The 23088-nt window shown below is 39.7% G+C and overlaps 1 protein-coding gene across 1 annotated transcript; it reads left to right on the forward strand.

The window, feature by feature from the left end:
* Positions 1-4975: 4975 nt before the first annotated feature.
* LOC143617917 (cytochrome P450 CYP82D47-like) lies at positions 4976-6860 on the forward strand. The gene is made up of 2 exons (XM_077090315.1): positions 4976-5940; positions 6101-6860. Exons 1-2 carry the CDS (start codon positions 4993-4995, stop codon positions 6704-6706), a joined length of 1554 nt encoding a protein of 517 aa, XP_076946430.1. The 5' UTR covers positions 4976-4992; the 3' UTR covers positions 6707-6860.
* The last annotated feature ends 16228 nt before the right edge of the window (positions 6861-23088 follow it).

Raw genomic sequence — 23088 nt, forward strand, 5'->3', positions numbered from 1 at the left:
GGAGTTTGGGTTTCTCAATGAAGACCCAAGTTCAATTCTCACTTACGGAAGACTGGGATCTTTGTGATCTCCAGTTCGGATCATGAGGGCATCCTGGTATCACCACCAGTGGGTCTTCGGAGTGGGTTTTCCCTGGAACTAGAGATAATCTGGAGGCGCTTAAGGGCTTTGTACGGCTTGTGTTTGGGCCAGCTGACGGTGGCCTTTAGCTATTGGGTCACCCGTACGGAGTACCTAGGCATTTAATGTTTGTTGGCCGTTAAAAAAAATAAATAAATAAAATATAAAACAAGTGTTATAACCCATGATGCACAAAGACTCCCAAAATTGTTATTATATAAATTATCGTACACATGTATGTTACCACCGGTAAACACACCTGGATTGGTGATGGTGGCAGGAAGGTAGTTTTTTTAGGGCAAAGACTTATTTTTTAATCTGTTAATTTTTGTTTTAATTAACATAATATAATTATTATAAAAATATTAAATAAGTTTTTTTTTTGGAAAAGGCCAAATATATTAATAACAAAAAAGGAAACTTCTTGCTAGAAGCTGGAAGCTCAACATACAAGAAAAAGACGAGATACAACCTGAAAACGTAAGGAAACAAAAATAAAACAATTACAAAGGAAAGTTTTCAAAGTTAAAATGGCACCACTTGTCTCACTCCAACTTTGCCGTTTGCTTCGACTTTTTACCCAAAGAAAGGACATCATCTTAATGCCACAAACCGTCTTCTGAACCGAGCACTCTTTATTATTGTAAATCTTCGCGTTCATTGCCTTCCAAACTAACCATAAAGTGATAGAAAGTATAGCCCGAATTCAGTAGATCCAATTTCTCAGATACCTTTCGTTTCTTTGGAAATTCTAAAATTTCTAGTAACCTAACGAAAATTACAGCAGGTGGTAATTTCACCCAATCGAAAATACATGTTATGATATTTTACTAGCGTAGCAACCGTTAACCATTAGATTCTCGGACGTTTCTGGATGAGAGCCGCATAGTCCACAGTTTACATCGTTCATTGTGGTGCCTCGAATAAGCAATGCCATTCTCGTTGGCGTTATATTCAAATGGACTCTCCAAATGAAGCAACTAACTTTAACCGGAATCAATTTATGCCAGCTATTGAATTTAATTTTGGTAGGCCATAGTTGTCAATTTCCCATCTAATACCTTTGACCAAGAATAATTTTCCTTTTTATCACAATCTTTCCAAAACCAAATGTCTTTTTACTCTGTTAGTAAACATTTGAGAATAATTCGACAATGCTTCTGAGCTCTTGTTTATCAAATGATGAACCCGGCCTCATTTTCCAACACCAAAATATCTCCCATTTACCATCTTGTCATTGTAGCCTATCTTTTAGAAGCATGACTTTTTTTTTCTAAGACAAACAATAAAAGTTATGCATCATGTAGTGGGTTGTCTCCAACCCACGTCCAACCGGAACATGGTTAGGTCTCCTTTGCCCACACGAGCTGATAATTGATCTTTAAAAAACATGAAATATAATTATTAATAGTATAAAAATATTAAATATAAATCAAATTAAAAAATTAGAAAATGAAGAAAAAGAATGACCCATACCCCATAGAAAAATAGGTTAAGTGATGGAGAAAAAATTGATGTGACGCTAATGTGACAAATGATGAAGAATGAGAGGAGCGACCCATACTACATAGCCTTATCATGTTCGTAGTTCGACCCGACACAAACTCAAACACAACATTAACTCAAAAGTCATGTTACACACGTTAACCTCAAACACAAAACATACTTTTTTTAATGTTGTGTCATAATTTCACACTTATTAATAGGGGTCTGCACGTTTGGCTCGGCTATTGGCAATAATCAAAACCATAATTGAACACTTTGGTTATTAAAAAACAATAATCATTTAGTTTCAGTTAACTGGTTATTGGTGCTTAATTCGGTTTGGTTAATTAGCTGCTAAACCAAAACTTTCAAAGCTTATGCCATAAGAGAATAAATGCAATTTTAAAGCCGCTATCATTTGAAATGAATTAATATATGTTACTAACAGAAGTAAATATCCAATCCTATCTTACAATACTAATAAAAGAAAATGTTGAAGCTTAAGTGTCAAGCTCACATTTCACCTAATTTATAATCTCTCATCTCATTCATTCTAGCTATTCATGGGTCATGGATCAAAACCATTTTGTCAAATGGGTTATAACATAGTGTGGATTCATTACTGAATCAAGTGTCATTTTCATACCTAACGTTTGACCAACTACACAACTTTAGTACCTTTTTTTATATTTCTTGCAAATCAACACCTGGTGTTTCCAAAACCATGCTATTTTAATACTTTTCGTTAACTCTGTTTGTTTTTTCCATTAAGACTATATTAAATTAATTCACAAGTATTTTAAGAATCACAACTGAAATAACAGACCTTATTTATATTTATTATTTGACAAAACCCGTGTAATACACGGGTTCAAAAGCTCATTTAACTCGTCAAATTTCAATCGTGTAACAAAATCAATAAAAGAAAGATGGATGAACAAGCAAAATCATGCAGGTTGAAATTGACAAGTAAACGAAGGCTTATTTTTTGGGGCTTCAATCCCTAACTTCACCTAATTTTCATATAAATTTAAATTGATTTCTAGATTTGATATTTTCATTATGTAAATTATTTTATATTATACATATACACATGGCCGTCTTCGAGAATTTATATGCTTTGGCCGAGCCAAAATAAAAAAACCCGTAAACCCTAACGAGTAACGAAATAATATAAGCAAAAAAATTTTTAGGACTTACGTAAATGGTTTTTTTGTTTAGTTTAAATAATTAAAATTTTAAATGGGTTTACCTTGTTATGGTTTAGGTTGTGCAAAAAACGTTTTGTATAAAAATGAGCTTAAAAATGTCTCAAGTGAGACGAGAACCTACAATATTTTGGTTGAGAGTCATACTCCTTTGCCACAAGACCAAACTAGTTATTGTATAATTAAGGTAAAACATTAAACATACATACATATATATATATAAATTTTGTGCACCCAAAAATTAAGTGCCCCGGCCTGTCGCTTACGTCACCCTATGCCCCAGCCGGCTCTGCATATACATTCAAAAGAATTATGATGTTGTCTGAGGTCCTCAACCAGATTTGACTCGTGACCTAATATGATGGCTAATTCGATGTTCAGTTCGAGTCTAAAAACAATGCTCAAAACACATCAAAACCATTCATACACATCCTTCCTGCCTTGCTACCATCACCACCACCAATGTCACAACCACCACCACCACCATAGTCGCCCTCTGACAATTCACCTCCGCCACTCCTGTCGCCGCCGCCACCATTGCTGTCGTCTCCATTAACATATTTTTCTTTATTTTGAGGCAGAGGTAAATTTGTTATTTATTTGTATTTCATTTATACGTTTTTTTGTATCTACAAAACAACATAAAGTAATATAACTCATTCCATTCTCATAAGTTAACTTAACATGACAATAAGATGGTAATGATCCATTTCATTACATAGTCCATTCTATTCTTTCGTCCATTTTATTCCTTTGTCCATATCAAAACAGAAGCTAAGGGTGAATGGTAAGAGAGGAGAGAGACGTTAGAGAGCGATTGTGGAGAGGATAGAGCCATAAAGGATGTAGAATATTGGGCGTTCCTTATGGTAGTGTTTGATATGAAGTAATGATAGATGGAATAAAATGAATCATTTCAAAGGAATGAAATAAAACACGTTTGGTTGTCATTCATTAATGGAATGAATCATTCATAAGGAATAAAATTCCTTTCATATATAACATTTTTCATTCCTTAGTAAAACGTGTTTATTATTATTATTATTATTTTATTGTAGTATAACTATTATTAAATTATAAATATTATTATATTTTTATTATTATATCGTATTATGTTATTACCTTTTTATTATTTGACAAAAATCTATGTGTGTATAGTTTACAATTTAATAAAAAAAAATAATAAAGCGATTATCCATTTAATTTCTATGTGGTAACCAAAGAAGATAATGGAATTGTAATGATTCGTTTCATTCATTTGTCTATTTCATTCCTTCGTTTATTCCATTATCTCATACCAAACAAATGGAACGTTTTAAATAGCTTAAGTTTTCTTTCTAGAGAGATCAAGATCATTTTGTAGACTAAAACGGGTTTGCATGTATCCCTTTCTTTTTCTTTTACATTGTGTTCCCGAGTCTCATTTAACGAGGGGAGGGGAGGGGAGATGAGGAGAATTAGGACAAGAAAGAAAGTAGGGGAAGGAAAAATGTGTGACTTTATTTTGTGTTCCTGAGTTTAATGAAAATGAGAGGAAGAGAAAGGAAATTAAACATTTTAGGTGTTCTCGAGTTAAAAGGAAAGGAATGAAAAGATATAACTTTCCTATTATACCCTTTAAATAAACTATATTAGAGAGTTAGATATGAGGGTAATTTAAGAATTAATAGGAAGTTATTATAAGACATAAATATTTTATCTCCTAATCTCTCCAATTTGGAAGCATGATAATATGCTTAAATTTTCCAACATTTTCCCTCCTTTCCCCTCCTCATTTCTTCTTAAAAAATCTCTGGAACATGATTTTTTAATGTTTTTCTTTCTTTTTCTTCCCCTTCCCTTGATAAATGAGACTCAGGAAGATAGCGTCAGTATACCGAAAAGACATATTTCAAAAGAAAAATGGCCATCATCCTTCAAGTTGAGATTTCATTCACTCATATTTTGGCAAGCCATCATCAAAGAATTGGCATGAAACATTTCATCAGCCAATCATATTTTGGCAACCGAACTATCTGTTTTGTCGGTATCTATGATAATCGATATATCCATATATATCCTTATTGTGTGGTAACTAAATATCCACGTTGTAATGATTCCTTAATGTCAAATAACGTGACTATAAGTTCATATGCACCAATTTGCAATCTTACAATACAAACAAAGCAATAGTTGCCTCATGGATCTTTCCCCTTTTCAAAATTTCTATACATTAATTCTTGCAACTTTTGCAATAATACTAATCCTCTACTTCATCTCATTATTCTTTAAAAGTAACAAAATCACTACGGCTCCACCTGAAGCAAGTGGCGCATGGCCTATAATAGGCCACTTCAAAGTTTTTAATGGTCCTGATCTTCCCCATGTGACCTTGTCATCCCTGGCTGACCGCTATGGATCTATCTTCACCGTCCGGCTTGGCATACATAGAGTATTGATAGTGAGTAATTGGGAGATAGTTAAGGATATCTTTACCACCCATGATGTGTTTGTTTCTGACCGTCCGGATTACATCGCTGCAAAGATTCTGGGACACAATGGCGCTTTTTTTTCATTCACTCCTTATGGTCCGTATTGGCGTGGAATACGTAAAATCATCTCCCAAGAGTTGCTGTCTAATAGTCGGCTCGAGAAGCTTACTCATGTTCAAGTGTTTGAACTAGAAAACTCGATTAAAAGCATGCATGAGCTTTGGAGGACGAAGAAAGACGGGCAAGGGAAAGTGTTGGTGGAAATGAAGAAATGGTTTGGAGAATTAAATATGAATATCATGCTCAAAGTGGTCGCTAGTAAACGGTACACAGGAAGTGACACTGAAGATGATCAAGAGATGTTGAATTATCGTGAAGTAATAAGTGAGTGGTTTCAGTACTTGGGGCAATTCGTGGCGGCTGACGCTCTTCCTTTTCTAGACTGGCTGGATTTGGGCGGATATAAAAAGACAATGAAACGAGTTGCAAGGGAGCTCGATTCATTGGTCGGAAAATGGTTAGAAGAACATCGCCGGAAAAGATCATCCGGAGATGCTATAGAAGTAAACGACATCATTGATGGGTTGATCCAAGTTGTGGAAGACGATGATGTAGCGGGTTACAATGCCGATACCATCATTAAAGCGACATCTGCGGTGCGCCCTATTAAAAATTCGATATCTATTCGAATGTGGTTGTCATGATTTTCTCTACGCATGCCACTATTTAGTGTTTTGGCTAGACAGCATGACAACTCAATTTTCTTGATTATCTATATTTTTCGTATTTATATGTGTTCTAATTACATGTTTTCAGACTCTTATTGCGGGTGGATCGGATACAACCACTGTCATGCTAACATGGACACTCACGTTACTACTAAACAATCGCTATGCTTTGAGAAAGGCTCAAGAAGAACTTGATACGAAAGTGGGAAAAGATAGACAAGTAAATGAATCAGATATAAAAAATTTGGTCTACCTCCAAGCTATTATAAAAGAAACTTTGCGATTATATCCAGCCACGTTCCTAAACGCTCCTAGAGTTTTTACGAAGGATTGCATCATAGCTGGCTACCACGTCCCAAAAGGCACGTGGCTTATAATAAACACATGGAAGCTCCACCGTGACCCAAAGATATGGTCGGACCCATGTGAGTTTAAACCAGAGAGGTTCCTATCCCCAAACCATATGGGTCTAGATGTGAAGGGAACAAACTTTGAGCTGATCCCTTTTGGGGTCGGGCGAAGGCGTTGTCCTGGAATTGGTTTGGCAGATCAAACATTACATATAGTTTTAGCCACTTTGCTACAAAAGTTTGATTTGTCGACTCCAAATGCTGCACCTGTCGATATGAGCGCGATTGCAGGACTAACAAATGCCAAGGCAACTCCGCTTGAAGTCCTAATTTCTCCACGCTAGCATGCAGTGATAGCTTTATGCACATGTACACATATATCATGCACATGTTGAATTTGGTGTAAAATATTGGGCCTGGTTTATTGTAGTTTTTTGTACCTATGTTAAACAGCGCATATATGCAACATCATTTTGTACCGTTTTGAAACTATATAAGTAATGATGTAAGCTTAAGACTTTGCTACATAGTGTTAAGCTTCCCAATCCAATTACGATACAATATATTATGACCAATTGACCACAATGAGTGGGGTAATAAATAGATGAAAATCTTTCACATCTTAAATGGCGTTTCCATATATTTAATTACAGACGACTAATAGGTACTAGTATGTTTTAAGCGCATAGGGAATAATAATATTAATTAACTTAATAATAACTGTTAATGTTAATAATAGTAGTTGTAACAAATATTATTAACAATTTTAATGCAATATATTAATATATTATCAAAAAATACTTGAGAATTGAGATCGTTATTATTATTATGAGAGGCCAAGGGTCGTTCTTGTGTTATAGAGAAGACAAATTCAGACAGAAGACCTGAACATAAATTACTTAAGCACACAAAAGGCTGTTGCAACCCCTTGAGAGAACTCCTTGGCAGCCAACCTCCACAAATGAAAGTTATATAAGCTGTCTAGCGGATTGCATGGTCGTGCTTGTTGTAAGCACAGCAACTGTTTTTTTTTCTTTTTTTTCTAGTGATATTCTGTTTGTTTCCATTTTTGGCTAAGTTTGAACCAGTTTCTCGAGGTGTGCATGGTCAATGGCACGATCGTGCTAAAGAATGGCACGACCGTGCTTCTTGATGGACTTGATCAAATTCTTCAACGAAACACCTTTTTTCATCATCTCTTGTTGGGTGCAACATTTCAGCCTAAAAATACACAAACAACTCATCTTCTTTTGTCTAGAATGCAGTTAGTAGTTACACTCCTTGTCTGCTTTCAATCACATGGGCACCTTGAATTATTTTCTCATAATTCAGGCTACCTTTACCAATGAATGTTTACACCTGTCTCAACATCGGTATCCATTTGATTTCATACAGCACACCGGTCGTTCTAAGTGCAAGCCTTTGTCCACTCATGTTTCCCACATAAACATCATTCTAAACACTGATCACCTTTAGATGAACCATCGCCACATCGAAGCACCATTGTACTTTGTTCTTACTTTTTTTTTTTTTCTGAAAAGCCAATAAATTAAAACAAAACAGGAAAGCCCAAGTAAGATATAAGGCCCCAAGGCTTTTATTGTCTTTGTTGGCAAACAGAAGCAAGAATTAAGTCAGAACAAACACCGACGAATCCAGGAATTTTTTTCATAAGGGTCGGAAGTTTTGAAGGCAGTTGTCTATCACTATATTAATTATTTTTGTTCAGTAAGTTCAGTGCGGGTCAGGTCAGTTTGGACTGGGTCACTTAATAAAAAGATAAACCAAATTAAATAATAATCACATAACAAAATCACGTCATTCGTGAGTCGAAGAAAACTTTGATTGATTTATTTTATTGTAAAGTTAAATAATGATTTACTGAACGAACCGATTTCAAAAACTAAACTACTTAATAGTTTCCATATTTTTAAAAGTATAAAAATAACATCCATATAGCTTCAACAGAAATAAATAAAAAAACAAGAGTATTTAACAATTATGAAAATAAAACTATATATATGAAAGACAAAATAGTTAAACAAATATTAAGAAATATATAGTATCTATCTATAATATATATAAACGAAAACCCAAAAATCCTATGTGTCGCGATGTGGTCGCTCCCCCTTTTATGGAAGCCACCAGATTTCTTGATTTTTAAATAGAGGCCTCTCATTGATTTAACCCAAATTCATGGGTATAGGTCTTACCAAAACCAGATAGCCCTTAAACGGGTTATAACATCTTATTAAATTAAAAATTAATCTTACCAATTATTTGATTTGAAAATCCTACAAAATAGGAATATACTAAAATTTAATATCCAATTTAAAAAGAAAAAGATATTATTTAGAATTAATAAACAATTTTATAGTAAAAAACATAAGCGGGTCATAGGTCACCAAATCCAGATAGCTTTTAAACGGGTTATAACAAATCATTTATTTATGAAACCCTTTCATCATCAAACCCTAAATATATTATTAGCTTTCTTATAATAAAAAAAATTAAAATCCAAAAATAAATATTAAAAAACAAAAAATCTAAAACAACCATTCTCTCAAGCCATTATATTACTTTATTTGTAAATGAAGGCTTCTCACGCATTGGACCCGAACTCACTGGTAAAGGTCTCACCAAACCCAGATAGCTCTTAAACGGGTTATAACATCTCATTATATTAAAAAATAATCTCATCAAATATTTGATATGAAAATGCTATAAAATAGGAATATACTAAAAATTAATATCCTATTTTATTTTTAAAAAATATTATTTATAATTAAAAAACAATTTTATAATAAAGAAAATAAACGGGTAATGGGTATCACCAACCCAGATAGCTTTTAAATCGGATTATAACATATCATTTATTTGTGAAACCATTTCATCATCAAACCTCAAGTATATTAATTATTAGCTTTCTTACAATAAATAAAATTAAAATCCAAATATACATATATAAATATTAAAAACGAATAATGTAAAACAACCTCCGTAATACGGGGGATAAAATCTAGTAAATCTATATAGAAAAGACATGTGTAACATCCCGATTTCTTGTAAGCATTGTTCTACAGTTTGTTTAGTAAACGCAGTTAGTGAAGTTGTCAACTAAAATTACTATAGGATGCTATAAGATGAAATTAGGAGGGGTGTTTTGGAACTTTTCTTTAATAACTATGAAAGTAAGACCTTCTGCATCAAGGCCATCCATAGCTTATGTGAAGGAAATTTGTGAAAAGAATGGAAAAGACAAGTGTTGTGGAGGTTGATGTGGAGGCCATCCATCCTTAAAGATCCTTCATCAAAGATGGTGAAGGATGGTCGTTTGTGGGTCCTCCATGTTGGTGATATGAAAATTATGAGGTTGTTTGTAGGAAGAATGAATATGTTATTGTTGTAGGTAAAAGTGTGTGTGAAAAAAATAAATAGAAAGTTGACGTGGCACGCTGACTAGGCTGTTTGTAGAGAAAATTACTCTGAACTGATGCGGACGGTCTAATTTAGATATGAAAGAAACCTATAAGGGCTAAAGTAAACTTGAGCATTAAATCAACCATTTTACCTAGGAGGTCGTCGTCCTCACCTGGTTTTTCAATCAGCAAAATAGGCACTGCCGGTTATTGTCACAATCTTTTTCGGCCATCTTTTCTTTTTTCCATTATTTCATAGGGGTCTGAGTTGAAATCTTACAGGGGTCGGTCGGGATTTTATCTTATATACAGCCTTAATTTATTTTTTTTACAGGGTCAGCCGACCCCCGTAGGTCCGCCCCTGAGAACAAATGATATTAGGCAAAGGATTCACTTTTGTTTATTGAATTTGATAACTGCGTACATATTAAGGAAAACTAAGAAGGCTTTATATAGCCCAAATTACAAACGGTAACAAAACATAAACAACCTAACAAAAAGGAAATAAACTAGCAAATAACTCGGTCAGTGGATGACTGAAATTATATTTATTCAAACATCATAATTTAAAATTCAAACGGATAAGCTTAATTGTGAATCCTTGCACGTGTGAAATCAGGTCCCATGGATAATGTGAATTATTTCAACAGTCTTGCCGTTTCTCACTCAACCATGTTGAGCATTCATGACTATGCCAATGCTGACCAGGCGGTTGCCTAGATCCCATACATTTGATTACAGTTTATTGTGTTTTGAATTTGAAGAGGTAGGTCCCAGCAGAGCCCAGTTGGACCCGCAAGACTCACCTTGAAAAGGGACGTCTGCGCAGTTGAACCCGCAAGACTCCTTAACGGACGTCTGCGCGGTTGAACCCGCAAGACTTAACTTAAAGGGACGCCTGCGCCGAGACCAACTGGATCCGCAGGACCCACCATGCTCAGAGACGTGACGTCCTTACGTGCAGTACGCAAGCTGTTCCCGCAGGAAAAGCCTCCCAATGGTGAAGTACTCCGCCTGTTCCCGCAGCTGCGGATACAAGCCATCAGGGAAGGCTACCCGCGCAGCAAGGCTACACGCACAAGGCACTTAACTCTCATAATAATTCAGTAATGTCACCTGAAGAAGTAATGAGCAAAGCCGGGAATACTCCCGCCCAAATGAGCCAGTCCGTACGATACTGGAGGATCTTTTGTACTGTACCTGACGAGGTATGGACAAAAGATCTGACCAAAGATACGACAGCTCACTGACAACAGTATGACGAGCAGCACGCTCTTGTAATGTATGTCACTATTAGCCGCTGCCTACTCACCAACCTGTCGGAGGACGTGCATAGCCTGCAGTTGGTGGAACAGGAATAGTACACAGCCGGCCTGGTCACTATCAGCCGCTGCCTACCCACCAACCACCAGCATGGCATGTGCGTAGCCCACAGTTGGCAGAACAGGAACACTATTCAGCCGGCTGTACCTTCTTGGAAACCTACCTTCGGCTATAAATACTCCAACACCTTGGAATGGTAGGATCATCTTGTATCTTATCTCATATCTTATATCTTGATATATTACCTGATATCTGCTCTAGTCATTCTCTTAATATATACTTATATTCAAGAGCAATTTAGTCTGATTCTCACGCCGGAGGGTGGTCACAAGGAGGTACCCCCCCCCCCCTTCTCAGTGACGAGCTCACGGTGTCTGTTTTGCAGGTTATCAGAAGAACCATCTTTGCCGGATCTAACCCCTCGTGGGAAACATCTATTTAACCCCCAGATTATCCGTAATCCGCCCGGGGTCGGTTAGTGTTTCTTCATTGGCGCCATCCGTGCATAAAAGCTAGAACTACTTTCAGTTTTTTCAAACTTCTGGAAAGATGGTTAAGGTTACTCCGTTGCCAAGGCCAACGAGTGACCAAGAAACCCCGGTAACCACAACCCCAGCTACTGGGGGGAATACCGGCGACTACACAGTTTTTACGAACACTACCCCGGTTACCCGAGCTGGGGCAAGTGCAGTAAATAATCTCTCACTGGGATTCACCGTTACCCAATTAGAGAGACAACGAACGAGGCTCCCCCACCAAACACTCGATGAAGTTAAAGCGTGGGCGGAAGCACGTCAAAAAGAATTCCAAGCTGAGTTGGATGAACGCTTACGTTCACTCCAACAGGCTGATGAATTCAGAGAGTACTTGGACGATGATTCGGAGGAATCCGATAGTGACGCAAACCCTCGTCATAGGGCGAAAGGGAAGCGTAAGGAAACGGAATCCCAACCGAGAAGGCATTTTGGAGAAACCTTCAAACCAAAAAACGCGGGTGAAAACCCATGTGACTTCTCCAAAACATTTAGACCAGCTGCAAATGCGGGAACGTCCAAATTTGCAAGGGACATTGCGGAAGCAATCGCCCCGAAAAGTGCCAAACAGATGTCCAACATCGGCACTTACGATGGTATATCTGATCCAGACGATCATTTGAACAGATTCATAGCGGGGGCAACCGTCAGTAGTTGGACGGAACCTACGTGGTGTTACATGTTCCAAATGACGCTTGTGGGGGCAGCTAGAGCGTGGTTCGATCGTCTACCGGTCCACCACATCTACGATTGGGCAGACTTCCAGCAGAAGTTCAGCCAACACTTCAGCCAACAAAGAAAGTATACCGAAGAGCAATGGACAATCCTCAATTGCATTCGAGAGGAAGATGAATCTTTGCCAGACTTCATCACTCGCTTCAACTCAAAGAAGCTAAGTCTGGGTAATATTAGCGAAGATCTTGTTCGCGCTGCTTTCATCCAGGGCGCGAAAGACCCAGAGCTCATCCGCACCTTAACGGGTAAAGATGGCATGCCGTCCATATGGGATGCCATCATGACAGCAGCTAAACGCTTTGCGGAAACGGAGAAGCAACTGGGTAGAGATCTCCCCCAGAGCACAAACCTCTACACCCAGAAAACAAGAGAAGACAACGTCCTTACCGCCCGACTAAACAAAAAGCGGAAGCTAGGCATTTGGCAGTCAAGGGTAAACTTTAACACCTCATCCGGATTGCAACATCGGTTAGGCGGAAGGGATAACGTACAGTCGAACCAGAACTCCAGATGGACGCCACTCACCAAAAGCGTCACCGAGATATTCGCCACTGAGAAGCTCCCATGGCCAAAGGCTCCAATAATCCGACATCGTCACAATGCTGATCGGAGCAAATACTGTGACTTTCACAGGACAAAAGGCCACAACACTGAAGAATGCACAGACGTGAAGGACATCGTCGAAGCATTTGTCAGAGATGGGACGCTCGCGCACCTCGTGGCGTAACGAACGCTGAGCAGGCTGATGCGTGTAGAACCCCAGTTGGGGAAAACACGAATAAAACTGCAGCTTCAATGTTGGAGACTACATACTGCGTAAACAACGAGATTCCGAACCAAGTGCATATCGGCTCGAAAGGCTCGATGACACTCCCAAGAACATGGAAGGGAGCTCAATTACACAATATGCATGTAGATCAATTCCAAAGTTGTAAAAGAGAAGGCCCAGAGCCACTTCTAATGGAAATGATTCTCCTTATCACATTGACGCTGATGGTCTTACATTTATACTTATGAACTTTCCACACTGATATGCCGGTATTCACCGCATACATAAGTGGAGAAAGAAGTCGTTGCGTGTGGAAGGCGGCAACACCCGCACAAACACAAAAAACGGCAAACCTTCACGCAGGTCAGTCATAAGTAAAGTTTGGTGATCCCACTAAATGAAAGTGCCGGTCCTAACCGCACAAATCATGATAGAAGAAACCGAACTAACCTATTGACAACCGCGCGTCGAACGGTTAACCTATTCAAAATACTTAGAAAATTTCTAACGAAAAGATGAGGAAAACCTCCACGCAGGTCAGAAATAGGTGAAGTTTAGTCATCCTACCAAGTGCAAGTGACGGTCTTACCCGCACAATCACGAAGGAGGAAGCAAAACTTCAACCTATTATCTACCACGTTCAAAGGTTAACTTATTCTAAACACTTAGAAAATTTCTAACGGAAGGATGAGGAAAACCTCCACGCAGGTCAGATATAGGTGAAGTTTAGCCATCCTACTAAGTGCAAGTGACGGTCTTACCCGCACAATCACGAAGGAGGAAGCAAAACTTCAACCTATTATCTACCACGTTCAAAGGTTAACTTATTCTAAACACTTAGAAAATTTCGAAGATGAGGAAAACCTCCACGCAGGTCAGATATAGGTAAAGTTTAGCCATCCTAAGTGCAAGTGACGGTCTTACCCGCACAATCACGAAGGAGGAAGCAAAACTTCAACCTATTATCTACCACGTTCAAAGGTTAACTTATTCTAAACACTTGGAAGGTTGCTAATTTAAACTAAAGTATGCATGAGCAAGTCATATAACGTTTATAAAGCAAGTCATCCAGTGAAAGTAGCGGTCCTACCCGCACAAAGATTTATATTTCATAATAAATAAAGTATTACAAGAATGGCAGGGTATCTACCCGCCTACAGGAATATAAATCTATACAATGTAAACCTATCCTAACAGTGGGAAGGGATTTAAAGGTTCAAGCTTCAGGACCACTTCCTCCAAACCCACTTGTACCCGCACCATCACTTGGCTGTGGCGGTTCAAGGAAGGTCTTGAGAATGGTTAACCCATCATCAGCAGCAGCAACCTCGTTCACCTTCTCCACCACCGGATGCGGGAAGGCGGCATACTGGTTCACTGCTTGGTCATATACAGCTTCAGTATCCACATCATATAAAGGGAAGTTGGAAGGCGGGATGCCCTTCTCAACGAACCCTAGACCAAGCAGGAAGCCGGTCTTTTCCCCATCCTCATGAGAAGCGTTGAGGGCTGCGCTCATGGCATCGTCGTATGATGTGTCCGTGAAGACTCGATGCACAACCTACAAGAAAAAATACAAGTATCGAAACCTTTTCTATGTACAAAGAAAAGCGTAAAGATATTATGAAATTACGCATACCTGAGACAACGCTTCTCGAAGAAGCCATTCCTTGGCAACCAGAGCCTCCTGGAGGGCAGCTTGAGCCTGGTTACGGGCGCGTTCGGCTTCACTTTTGTTAAGGTTGGCGAGCAACACTTCCTTAGCAGCAGCCTCTTCAACGCCCTTTAGCTTCCGCTCAGTGTGGTCAAGCACGCCCCTCTGGTCCAAGATCTCTTGGAGCTTCTTGGCGTCTTCCATAGCCAAGGCATCATGAGCCTGCTGGAGCCTCTCTAGCTTGGCTTTAAGCTCCTCATTCTCAATGCGTAGAGGCTCAGCAACAGCTTCAGCCTTGGTGGCCCTCTCAGTTGCGTTCCGTGCAGTTTCCTTAGCCAGCCGAAGCTGTTCGTTAACAGCTTGGGCAGCCTTGGAACGGGCCTCGAGACGGGCCTGAACGTCAACTTCAAGGGCCTGGAAGGCCTTCTCCTTTTCCGCAGCCACTGCGGCAAGCCTCTTGTTCTCCTCCCGGATGGCCCGCGCCTGAGCCACTTCCAGGCTACGCGCCGTCTTTAACTTGTCGTTTTCACGACAAAGTAACTCGACGCGCGGCTGCATCCGGGCAAGGAGAATCCGCGGTTCATTCGACAGCCTACCCTCCTGGTAGCTGGACATGGCTTCCCCCAGCGCACCAGCGGGGGCGGCGTGGCGCGCCCATTCGACGCATTCTACAGGCGTCCGAAGGGTTGTTCCTCGGCGGATGTTCCATCGTGGAACATACACTTCATTGGAATCTGACACTGCAAAAGCAAAAAGCAGTTAGGAAAAGATGATATAATAAAAAAATATATATATATATAAAATAAAGGCCAAAATAACCCTACGCACCTGTAGGGTCGACGACAGGCCTGTAGCCGCCAAACCCATTACCCGAACCTAACGGATATCCATCCAAGAGGTCAGGCAGATGGGAAGGAGGCAGAGATTGGCTTGACGCCCCAACCCCGGACATACCTGAAGGACCGACCGTAGTCGCCGGCGCCGGAGGAGGCATAGCGGAGGCCGCCGTGGTAGAAACCAGCGGAGGTGAACTCACCGGAGGTGAACTCACAACCGCGGCCGCGGCTGTGGAAGAATCCACAGAAATACTCACCGCCGGCTCAGTGAAGGAATCAGTGAATATGGCACTGACAGCCGGCGGAGATGTCATCACAGTTGGAACAGTTGGCTCAACCGGGTGAGCAACTGAACCAACAACTGAAGCAGGCGCAGACGCCTGGGTCATCGCCTCAGGTAGGTTGACCAAACCTACCGTCATGGGTCCGGAGGTGCTCCTCCCCGCTCCGCCCTAGAATGCGGTAGCATCCACGCCTGCACGAAGACAAGAGATATTAGTATAATGGCGGAAAGCTATGCAGTAAAAGTAAAGGAAGATTATACTTACGGGTTTTCTTGAGCCTAAATGTGCGAACAGGCGGGGACGAACCAGATGGAGCCGGCCTCTTCATACCGGTCACCGTCGTCGTCCTGGGCTGCTCGGAGGTGACAGTCGTCTCAGCCTCCGGAGCAGTGGTCTCAACACCACCTGGGTTCCCCGCCGCCTCCTCGCTCTCGGTCTCCGAGTTTGACCGGTTCCCCGGATCGGCAGTGGAGGCAACCTTCGCCTTCCCCTTCCCGCCGGCAGCCTTCTTCCTCGCCAATAAAGGACCATCTGCGGATTCCTCATCAGAAGATGACAAAATTAGAGGAATTCCCGCAGAGGTTTGAGCATTGAGAGGGCGAGGGTCAAAAAGTTATTTACCTGGCCGCCTGGCGCTCAGGATCTCGTGGCCTGGCGGGTAGACCTCCACGAACCGATCCGCCGTTTGCTCAAGGATGGGCAACTCGTGCTCATCTAGAGCACGAGTACCCATCCGAGCGGGACCATCACTCTCCCGCGGCTGCAGGAGAGACTGCAAGTCGTTTCCCTCTGAAATAAAAAAATAAACAGTTAGAAGAAAAACCTATATCAACAAAGAAGACAGAGCATACCGTAAGGGACAGAGTTCAAACCGTATTCGAGGACGATGGGAATCTGTGACGCCTCCTTCCACACCCGGCTCATCCCGAGCATCACCATCCCGGACTCCGCAAAGCGGTACACCGGTGTCTGGATCCGGGAGATCTTGGCGAACCATTCCGCCTCCTGGTAGTTGACGGCGTGAAGGGCGGGGAGTGCTTTCCCATTCTTAAACGCCATCGCTATCGGGACGACGCGAGCGGAGATATAAAAGAACTCCCGCTTCCAAGACCGAAGACTGCGCTCGGTTGCGCAGATCTTCGGACCCTTGATCCGATTGACCAAGGTATACCATCCCTGGATGCACCTGCAAGAATAGAAGGTCATCAGGCGGTCAACATGGGGCTCCACGCCCAGAATGAGGCACACCCACTCAAAGTGGCCGATCTTGGCGATCGCCATCGGGTGTACCTCCGTCAAATGAACACCGTGCCTCTCCAAGACACGGTATACAAACTTCGTCAATGGGAACCTGAGATTCCTATAAACGAAGAATGCAGCATACACCCCTATTTTGCCCTTGGGGGCATCGTACACCGTCTGGTGTGGCTCCGGAAACTCAGGCTCGAACGGCTCGAGCATGAACTTCCGGACGATGTACCGAAAAAGCTCGGTGGGAAGAGCACACTGGCATTCGCCAGCAGTGCTCTTATCGTCTTTATCTGACGTAGACGTCGGGATCTCGACGTGCACGTCAGATTCCTCGGCAGCAGCCTCAAAATCGTGAGTAGAAGACATGTTTTGGATCTAAAGAAGTGATTTCAGGAGAATGCTCGACAGAAAGTTTGAGTATTCGCCGGAAATCGCTTAGAAGAAGAGTAAAGGTGTGGATTAAGATGCACCCTCTCCCCCTTTATATACTCATCGCAATTAATGCGATGAATTTAATGCGGAAGAGAGAGAAATCGCAGGTGCAATGAAACTATGACACGTGGCAAAGAGCAAGCTGGCAACAACTGTTGAAAGGACGCGTGCCATAAATTTCGCGGCCACGCGCCCGAAAACTCGCGCCCACGCGCCCGAAAAAGCGTCTGGAATGACCATATACTGTCACGTCGCCATAACTTCTTGCACGTCGTGGAGCTGTCAGAAGAAACCGTCAGACCACGCTGACGTCCCTTCAACAGGTCAGACTGTTCTTATCCTTTCACCAACTCTTCGAATTTCAAAAACGAAATTCAAAAAAATTCAAAAAGATTCAAAAGTAAGCGGGATTATACCCCTTACCTTGGCAACCAAGTAACTATAAGACAGGTGCGAGTACAGTGTTAAGGCAAAACCCTTCACATACTTAGCACCTGCAGGGAATTGAAGCCAAGAATACCTCGGCAACCAAGTAACTATAAGACGGGTGCGGGTACAGTGTCAAGGCAAAACCCTTCACATACTTAGCACCCGCAGGGAATTGAAGCCAGAAATACCTTGGAAGTAAAGTAACTATAAGACGAGTGCGGGTACAGTGTCAAGGCAAAACCCTTCACATACCTAGCACTCCGCAGGGAATTGAAACCAAGAAGGATCTTCTGGGCCATGCTTGCGGAAACGGGAATGACATCCCCGCATAGCGGGAACGTCGAGAACTAGATTGTTTGAAGCTCCAAGATGGAATTGGTTGTTTAACATAATTGATCACTATGTTCAAAACTACCAAAACCTCATGGAGAATCTACACAAGAGGTACTCAACGCTCCTGACTTGCGAGGAGGTTACAGACCTACCCGCATCATACCCAAATATCAAGCAGAACAGTGGGAAATTCTGCACGTGACATTAGGACTTCCGCGGGAAGAATCCCCATGGAAAACCTTAAAACTAAACCCCTTTTCAAAACCCCTTGCTTAAGTCCAAAAGTTCACCTCACTTATTAACAATTCATGAGAAGAACATTGGACTGGGGGGACTTGAAGAGGTAGGTCCCAGCAGAGCCCAGTTGGACCCGCAAGACTCACCTTGAAAAGGGACGTCTGCGCAGTTGAACCCGCAAGACTCCTTAACGGACGTCTGCGCGGTTGAACCCGCAAGACTTAACTTAAAGGGACGCCTGCGCCGAGACCAACTGGATCCGCATGACCCACCATGCTCAGAGACGTGACGTCCTTACGCGCAGTACGCAAGCTGTTCCCGCAGGAAAAGCCTCCCAATGGTGAAGTACTCCGCCTGTTCCCGCAGCTGCGGATACAAGCCATCAGGGAAGGCTACCCGTGCAGCAAGGCTACACGCACAAGGCACTTAACTCTCATAATAATTCAGTAATGTCACCTGAAGAAGGAATGAGCAAAGCCGGGAATACTCCCGCCCAAATGAGCCAGTCCGTACGATACTGGAGGATCTTTTGTACTGTACCTGACGAGGTATGGACAAAAGATCTGACCAAAGATACGACAGCTCACTGACAACAGTATGACGAGCAGCACGCTCTTGTACTGTATGTCACTATTAGCCGCTGCCTACTCACCAACCTGTCGGAGGACGTGCATAGCCTGCAGTTGGTGGAACAGGAATAGTACACAGCCGGCCTGGTCACTATCAGCCGCTGCCTACCCACCAACCACCAGCATGGCATGTGCGTAGCCCACAGTTGGCAGAACAGGAACACTATTCAGCCGGCTGTACCTTCTTGGAAACACACCAACTTTATATTTCTCCCTTTTTTATTTCTCCCTTTTTCCTTTCCTTTCTATCTATTAATGAAACTTAGGAACACACCAACTTTATATTTCTTTTTCTTTCTCTCCTACAAAAAACTATGGAACACTCCATCAGTGTCATCACGTTAAAGCCATGCTCGCTTTCGATGGGTAGGGTCCACTTCTCTTCACCAGTCATATGCAAGTACGCACACGCATCTATTTGTTTCTTTTTGTCATTTCATTTAAATATATATTAGCTAATTAAAAATGAACTAGTAAAAACTCCACTATATACATAGTAGTAATGTGATGTTTTAACTAATTTTTGCTATTTAAACTAAAACACATAACCTATAAGTTCTTGTGGATAGTTGTGTCGGGAGATTTATATTTAGTATCGTAAGATATGAAATGATAATTTTCGCAAAACAAAGAAAGAGCATGAACCTGCTTATCAAAGAAATGATAATTGTCACGTGGTAAATTATAATTTTATTTTGTTCAAATATTTTAATCGCCATCATTAGCATCATCAAAGATTTTGCCACTTAAATTGGGTTTTTTGACTTTCCTCGCAGCTTTCCTTTTATATGTCGAATTTTCACGTTAAAAATAAAAATTAAAACCGTATCCATGTCCTTTAAGATATTTTCTTGAAAACATCTTTAAACAAAAATTCGTATTTACGATAATGATTTAAGCAATAGTTAAATCGTATTGTTTTTCCGATTCAGTCAAGATTATTATTTAATAGTTTCTATAGATATGCTTTTATTTTAATATATGAAATCTTAACGAAAAAAAATCTGTATGACAGAGAGGTATAACCTAACGTGCCCTCTCCTTGGCTGACTAAGTACAACATATTTGGGAATATATTTTTATGTTTCTCTCTACTTTATTGATATTTATTATTTATGGCGTGACTTACAGTATAATAATTCATTATCATACATCAAATATAAAAAATCAACCACGTGGTAACAGATTAGTAAATAACCTAAATTTAATTTTCTGTCTAATTCATATATTACAATCAACTAATTCACTAAGTGCAATACAAAATTTGCATAACAAAATAGTTCGATTCAGTGAATTCTTCGATTTAGGGAAATTTTCAAATAATCAATTAATGCCAATTTCCGAACCCTATTCGAACATCATTAAACATGGACAAATCAAGAAACAAAACCAAAATCAAAATCGATCGTCGTTGAACATTAAGACTCTTCAAACTGATGATTTAATTAATCGAATTGATTAATAGGAGGCTGTAGAATTATCAGTCGATTATAAATTGCATAATAACACGCTCAATTAAAATGCCGAATACTACGCTCAGTTAAAATAACATCAAGGCTCAGTTGAACTCTGATTAGGGTTCAGAAAATGTCGAATACTACGCTTAGTTAAAATTACTCTCGGTTATGAAAATTACTCTCAGTTAAAATTATTCTATCCATTATGAAAATTACTTTCAGTTATGAAACTTACTCTCGGTTTAAAATTGCTATTAGTTATGAAAGCTACTTTCAGTTATCAAAATTACACTCAATAATGGAATCACGCTTAAAATTGAAATCACATTACGGCCAAAGCGGACAATATTATGGTGTGGCGGTAGCTGGGCTGTTACAACACTAAAAATTGTAGATAGCATAATTTGTATTCTAAATCAAAATTGAACCTTCAGAAATGTTCGCTATCTTCAATTGTTTAATTAGTCCAATTCGCAAGCTTCAATTAGTCCAAGTAATCAATTAGGTTTACTCAATCCAATCGCGAACTGATTCATGATATTTTGGTTTTATTTTTATATAAAGTGGTGTCATTTACCATTTGCGTCATTCTAATATTCATTCTAATAATATATTATAGTGCATTACAATATTCTGAGTATACCGTTGTAATATGTTATTTTTATCTACGTTTCGACAAAAGTTTTGTTCTAGATTGAACGGGTCAAATATAATATTTTTCATTGCCATGACAACCTGAACTAGTATCTTGTCCAATAAAAAGGTTACATTTGAAAGAAATATTTGCGTTATCTGATAAAAAGGTTGCATTAGGTCTAATGCAACTTCACCTAATGCAGCTTTTTTTGTAAAAGAGAAAATTATTCTTTGCGTCCCTATGGTTTTAAGGCGGAGGCACAATGAGCCCCCAAAAACTTTTTTGAACTGGTTGAGTCCCCGTGGTTTCAGAAAAGACCCATTAGAGTCCCTACCATTACTTAACTTTCAGGGTAAACTTTTATTTTACTGAAACCACAAGGATTCAAATTTTTCGTTTCTGAAACCACATGGACTCAAATTGCTTGTTTTTGAAACCACGGGGACTCAACCAGTTCAAAAAAATTTTCAGAGACTCATTGTGTATCAGCCCTAAAACTACAGGAACGCAAACAGTAATTTTTTCTCTTTGTAAAATAAAGGTTGCCTTATGCCAATTTTTTTGTAGTGATAGAGCGCCCAGACCATGACGAAATGAATCGATGTTGCCATGCCAACATTTATTTTTATGGTTTTCAATTGATCTAAGACACGTGTCGATTGCTATACTGAATGCTCAATGCTGGTATGACCATATCGCCACAGTGTTTTAACATACCGTACCGGTCGAATGGCAGGAGCTGATTCACATATATCAAATCAAATTTAAGGTATTAAATATTGGAATGCCTATAACTACTGTTTACTTTATTACAATTTGGATCTATCATATTCCAGTGGATTTCTTTCTAGCAAATTGATAGGCTGCGTATAGGTTGTGATCATATGATTAATTCAACATCATTTTGCACTCCACTACTAGAAAAGAGCCAATATTCCTACGAATTTTTCGACATGATTCCTACGAACAACGTTTCTGATATATTTCCAACAAAGTTCCTACGGAAAATAAAACTCCAAATTTTAATTTGCTAAAGTTTATCAACAGAAGATGTTTCGTCAAACTTTCCTACGAATTTCCGACGGATCTTATTCAATAACATTTTAACAAAGGCTTGGGTTAGACACACACCAGATTAGTTATTTGGACACCAAGTAAAACCTATACGAGTCGTATAGGTCCAAAATTATGTCAGTTTGTGTCGGCGAATGTCAGGTTCTGTTTCACTGTCTTGTATAGGCATATTTTTAATTTTTTTTACTTGAAAAAAACACAAAATATAGGAAATAATAGCCGACATGGTATTAAGATAAAAACACATAATGTAAAAGTGCATATTTTGTTACCTACAAAAACAATGAATGAACAACACAAAGCATTTCGAGGTACCAACTTTATTTCGATACTCGTATAGGCATATTTTTTTAAACAAATTATTACTTGAAAAAAAATACAAATATGAAATAATAGCCGACATGGTATTTAAAAAAGTACATATTTTGTTAACTACAAAAATAACGTATGAACAACATGAGCATTTCGAGGTACCGACTTTATTTCGATACTCGTTAAGGCATATTTAAAAAATTACTTGAAAAAAAAATACAAAATGTACGAAATAATAACCGACATGGTATTAAAAAAATTACATATTTTGTTACCTACAAAAATAACGTATGAACAACATAAGCATTTCGAGGTAATGACTTTATTTCGATACTTGTATAGGCATATTTAAAAAAATTACTTGAAAAAAATACAAAATGTA

Source organism: Bidens hawaiensis, unplaced genomic scaffold, assembly GCF_021521415.1.
Source record: "Bidens hawaiensis isolate Kalapana, Puna unplaced genomic scaffold, B.hawaiensis_p1.1 tig00060676_1, whole genome shotgun sequence".
Taxonomy (NCBI): domain Eukaryota; kingdom Viridiplantae; phylum Streptophyta; class Magnoliopsida; order Asterales; family Asteraceae; genus Bidens; species Bidens hawaiensis.